We start from the raw sequence: 5,698 nt of genomic DNA on the forward strand, positions 1-5,698 counted from the left end.
ATTTTTCTGACATTTACAACAATTCAAAGTGATAAACATGACTTGAAAAAACACGGTACTTTTCACAGTGATGCATATGAGCATACTGTCAGAGTAGTTATAAAGGATGACCAGGTAATCCACACAGCATTTTACCCCCTCTCCCCTGATCCACGTGTTTATGGGCTCAGGTTAATAAAACACGAGACACGTGAGATCTCAACAACAGCGTGGCTCAAAAAGACTTGACTTTTTTTAAGTGTATAAAATAAGCTGAAATTTCTGCTCGTCTATTTCCTAGTCGATGCTCTGACCTTGCTCCGTCGCTGAGCTCGCCGTGTGTGTTATAATTCACTGTCATAATCTTCACTCTGTTTTTGAAGATGATGTCGCCCTTCTGGAGATATTCCAGGGTCCTCCTAATCGGAAACCTTCCTTTCATAGGCATCTTAACCTTTTTTATATTTACAAATTACCATTTAAAAGCAAACTGCGCGTGCCTGTAGCCAAAAACGCACACTAACAGAGACGCGTTTTGATGACGTAGGAAGGTCGCTAGCCAAGCGACCAAAGAGTGATGGTAATTGTAGTTTTTTGCAAGAACGCCTAAGCTACATTATTATTTTCCCGAATTGCTAAAATATTAACTTTTTAAACCAATCACTCTTTTGGCCAAAACTTATATTTTGCCTTATAACCTTTATACACACTAAAACACAGTCTACACAACAGTTCATTTGTTGTAAGACTAACTACTGGAAGCAGAAGTTACAACAAAAGTCAACACAATAACTTTAAATTATTCACACTCATTGCTTCTGGTATGATGAAACCCGTAAGGGCCAGTTAATGTCAGCTAAGAACAGGAAACTGAGGCTACAGCTTCAAAAACTAGGCAATAGATGGTTAGAAAAAAGACTTGTCTGGTTTTATAAATCTTAATTTCTGCTGTGATATTTGGGTGGTAGCGTTATAATATGGCATAAGCAGCATGAAACCATCCATCCTGCCTTGTATTAGCTGTTCAGGTTAATTCTAGTGTAATGGTGTGGGGGATATTTTTGTCACACTTTGAGCACATTAAAGTACCAACTCAGTGTTTATACACCACAACCTACCTGAGTGTTGTTGATGACCATGTCCATTACTTTATGTCAACAGTGTATCCATCTCCTGAGTGCTGCTTCCAGCAACACACCACGTTGCAACGCTCAGATCATCTCAAACTGGTTTCTTGAACATGAAAATTAGTTCATCTCTATTTTAACTTCATATTTTTTCATCTTTTGTAGAATGACTTTGGAAAGACTTGTCTTGACTTGTCCTTTTTTTTTGAAGCAGTGAGCAATATGAGCTTAGTGGAGTAATTTCGCCTGATTGTGTGTTGATTTGACAACACTGCGTGGTTCTGTGAATGCAGCTTAAATATTTTGTGTATAAAGTTTTGCAATAATCATTGAAGCTATGAAAAAGGTGTCTCTGTGCAGTTGTTAAAAACTAAGAGTAAATGCACACGGGAGAAATATATACAGTTTAAAAGATAATAAAAGATAAAAGATAATCTTCAATTCAGATAAATACTTTATAGCTTTTCTCTTTTTTTGGAAACAGAATTTCTGTTTTTTGTGTCTTTTTGGGGTTTAGTTTGCTGTTGTTCAGTAAACTGTAGAATAAAATATTCAAGCAGACCCATTGAGCAGGTTTCTGCATTATTAATGCTTTTTTCACTCGTTATTTGATGGCTTTATTTTTATGGGGAAACATCTGTATTTAAAAGTGATCAAAGTAATAAGGAGAATGCTATGGTTCCTGCCTGTATTGTTACTAAAGCCTAACTTCTATTCAATGGAACAGAAAAAAAAACTGATATGTTCATACAGACTTCAGCTTTTCCAGTTCTATCATCCATCTTCATCACAAATAACTTCAGTCGTGTTTTATTTCATGAATAACTGTTTATTTTGTTTAAAATGCGTAGCCTCAGAGACTGGAATTCTGATGCGGGACTCAGTCATTAACACATTTCTTTTATATCTTTATCAGCGTGAGGTAGAAAGGTAGGGCTGTGACCAACTCGAGCAAAACATGAATGATTTTCTGATTTTCTCAATCTCAATGTTTGAACACAGACATTTTACATAAGGAAAAAAACAGTACTTTTACACAGTATAAAATCTTAACCATAAGATACTCTGGAAAAACTCTATTATCCTGTAATGTGGGAGCTGCTCATGGTAAATATTTTAAAGCCACAACATTTAAATCCACACTTTCCATACAGCATTTAATAAAATGCGCTTAAGCAACTTTTGCATGCATTGCAATGCTCTAGAAAAATTATAACAATGCTCCTTTTTAGGGCAGACAGCGACAAGATTAAAAAAACCCTGCTTCAAAACAACATGCACTCATTTTAATGAAATTACATGTACGAAGGTCTTTTCTCACCAGTGCCTTTACGAACAGTCCATATGGGTTTTAAACCCAAATATTACATCTGACATGTACTTCACAGAGACATAATCATAGCTGACCTATTTATACACCCATTATCATTCATGGTGCTGTGGATGCCTATTCAGAACCATAATATAAGAAGGTAAGCCAATGCATATCTCCTACTTAGTCTCCAAGACATCAATGCACTCGGGATTGGCTTCCCAGAAAATCTTTTTTTTTTTCTCCATTTTTTTCTTTTAAATCAGGGAAACCTGCCCAAAAGTACTTTAAGTACACTTAGTATGCAACGAGCAAATTTGTTTACAACAAGTTAAAGTTTTTGGAAAACATACAAAACACAAAGTTTTAGTCAGCATGAGTGCAATGAAACACCACAAAAGCTGATTGATGTGCACGAGAATACAAATGCAAAAATAAAAAACAGTAGCATAGCTACACATAAGTCGGATTTTTAAACCCAAACATTTAAGGTAATCTAATTCCTTAAAAGAAATATTTAGCTGATGATAAATACTGTAAAAAATGAAGATAGAGAAGAATAGTTATGACACTGACAGGACAGAAGGAAACAATATGTAATTGATTGTCATAAAAGGGAAAATTGATGAGGTGATTGCACGGATTATATGAGGAACATACTCATAATAACCTAAAAATAATTGTACCACATAGAAACACAAGCACATAAAAAAACCTCTGAGATGTCGTTCAGTAGGGCTGCCACAAACGATTATTTTGATAGTCGACTAGTCACCGATTATTTTTGCGATTAGTCGACTAATCAGATCATGCATTCATTGGACATAAAACATACAGCTTATTGCACCAGCATGCATCTGCTCTTAATATAACTATCATTAGCTTAAGTGTTTAAGGTATGTGCTAGCTAAAAATAAAGACAAGATTAAAATTTATTAAATTTTAATGAAATTTGCAGATTGTTTCAGTGAAGTTTAATAAACTCAGCCGTCTGCTCCTTGCTATCTAAAATATAACAGGACACTGGAGTATATTCTTGAGCATCTCACACTTCTGATAATCAGCTGTCTGCTTGAGGTTTATTCAGCTGTGTAAAAACTGTAACTTTAATCTCAGCCAAACAGATTCATTCAGGAACAAATAAAATACTAAAAAAAAGCCAAACAATAACATTTTTAAGTTATCTAAGTGACTCATATATCATGTTTAACCTGAGTAGCGAAAGACGGCGGTGGGTTTGAAAATGATTTGCCGGGAGTCCGGTGTTCTCACCGGCTCTAGTGAGCCTTGAACCCGTTAGCTATTGACTGGTGGGTAACAGACGTCTCCGAAAACGTCGGAGCGCTTTTGAAAGTATGTGGTGTCTTGATAAACTGAGCAGATATTTGAGGTTTACACAGCTACATTCTCGCCTGAGAATATCTTAAACGTTTATTTTGTGACCCAGAAAGAATAATAAGAGTAATACTAAAACTAACTAGCTGCCGCCATTGTTGAAAACTGAGCAGGGCCACGCTATGAACTCTGGGACGCAGCTTCTTCTTCTTCAGGGTTTAACAGCAGCTGGCATCCTTGTACATGCAGTGCCGCCATCTTCTGTTTCAGTCCGTTATTACACTCTTAAATCCTACTACTTATTCCTGCGTCTTTTGGTAATGGTAAATGGCCTGTATTTGTATAGCGCTTTTCTAGTCCCTAAGGACCCCAAAGCGCTTTACACAACCTGTCATCCACCCATTCACACACACATTCACACACTGGTGTGATTTTGGGATCTTACAAAGCTTCAAACGACGCGTCGACTATTAAATCAGTCGTCGACGATTTTGATAGTCGACGTAATCGTGACTAGTCGACTAATCGTGGCAGCCCTATCGTTCAGTATAAGAAACAACATACGCTCCTCAATTTAAATGGCTAACTTGACTTATGAAACTTTTGTTATTGTAAAAGCAAAACTAAAAGAGAGGTGGTGCACTGAGCTGATTATGTGCTATGAGCTTGATCAATACTATGACATGCTATGAATACTTACTAATGGAGAACATAACTGAGAGTTTGTACCTTTATATACCTGACTGAGTTTCTCTAACTATAATTCAGATTTAACTAATTGAACAACTCCATTTTAATTTCAGTTGTGTCAAAATTAACAAGAAAAGCTCTTTTCCATACATATTGAAAACTCAATTCTTTTTAATGGCCTGTATCAGAAACATGCCAATTTTACTGCGCTGATGTTCAAAAAAACTCCCCAGCTTCAAAGTAATCAGATGTCCTCCACTCTAAAGAGGTTTTTAAAGATCTTTTTCACATGCAGGATTTCTTTTAATGTTACTTTTAGATTCTGGACTTTCTGTAAGTTATGCAAACCTAGACAAATGTAACGCAATTTGAAAGGGTTAGGTCAAGTGCTATAAAGACATTAAAGAGCATAGCTGTAGATGCTGAAGATTCTGTTACTTAGTTCAACAGGACTGACTGCATCAGCTTCAGGAAACATCCTCAGCCATCCAGGCTGTCCAGTGCCATTCCATCTCAATCTACCTGAATGACTTTGCACTATGCATCATTGAAAGCAAGGGCTTGCTGCAGGATTTAGTACTACAGTTCAAAAATACAATCCTTACAAGAGAAAGTGTGTACCTGAAGAGGAGACTCACTAAATACTTCAAACTCTGAGAGTTAGGGTGCTCGGAGTGATGGCGTGTCATTCTGTAGAGTCAGAGTCCTGGCTGTTATACTCAGCCGTCTCCATCTTGAGGATGTAAGGAATTATGCTGTCAATAGAAACATTTCCTATTAAGCCGGTGAAGAAGAGCTCCTCTGTGATGCTTGAGTTCATGAGGCGCAGTGCAGGCAGACGAGTCAGAATACGTGTCAGCCTGAGGAATGGAATAAAGATGTAATTTACACAACACATCACTGCATGCAAACACGGTTTTACCTGAAATGGAATGAAGGCCCTCTGCCAGACATCCACAGAAAAGAAAAGGACACAGGAGTTCAGGTTTGTGCCAATGGACGATGACGTCAGCGATCGACCTTGGCCAAAGTGAACCAATCAAGGCCAATTTTTAGATTATTTCCCCAGTGATGCATTAAATCAATGTGATCATTATTATAAGAGTCATGATACAATGAATCTGCCTTGATATAATATAATGTTGCATTTACATATATAATTGAAAGTGCATGTCTGGACGTCTACACACTTTCAAATTAAGGTGTGTGTGTGTGTGTGTGTGTGTGTGTGTGTGTGTGTGTGTGTGTGTGTGTG

The 5,698-nt window shown here is 37.0% G+C and overlaps 2 protein-coding genes across 2 annotated transcripts in view; both read right to left on the reverse strand.

The window, feature by feature from the left end:
* mrps25 (mitochondrial ribosomal protein S25) overlaps nt 1–537 on the reverse strand; it is a 4,554-nt gene extending 4,017 nt beyond the window's left edge. The window contains exon 1 of the mRNA XM_005749101.1: nt 294–537. Coding sequence (XP_005749158.1) covers nt 294–427 — 134 coding nt within the window. The 5' untranslated portion in view covers nt 428–537. The remainder of the gene's footprint in view (nt 1–293) is intronic.
* Nucleotides 538–4,857: 4,320 nt separating this feature from the next.
* Nucleotides 4,858–5,698, reverse strand: part of nr2c2 (nuclear receptor subfamily 2, group C, member 2) — a 12,331-nt gene continuing 11,490 nt past the window's right edge. The window contains exon 15 of the mRNA XM_005749102.1: nt 4,858–5,303. Within this exon, the coding sequence (XP_005749159.1) occupies nt 5,129–5,303 (175 nt within the window). The 3' untranslated portion in view covers nt 4,858–5,128. The remainder of the gene's footprint in view (nt 5,304–5,698) is intronic.

This window comes from Pundamilia nyererei, unplaced genomic scaffold (genome assembly GCF_000239375.1).
Source record: "Pundamilia nyererei isolate P.nyererei 1_Seehausen unplaced genomic scaffold, PunNye1.0 scaffold00236, whole genome shotgun sequence".
NCBI classification, from domain to species: domain Eukaryota; kingdom Metazoa; phylum Chordata; class Actinopteri; order Cichliformes; family Cichlidae; genus Pundamilia; species Pundamilia nyererei.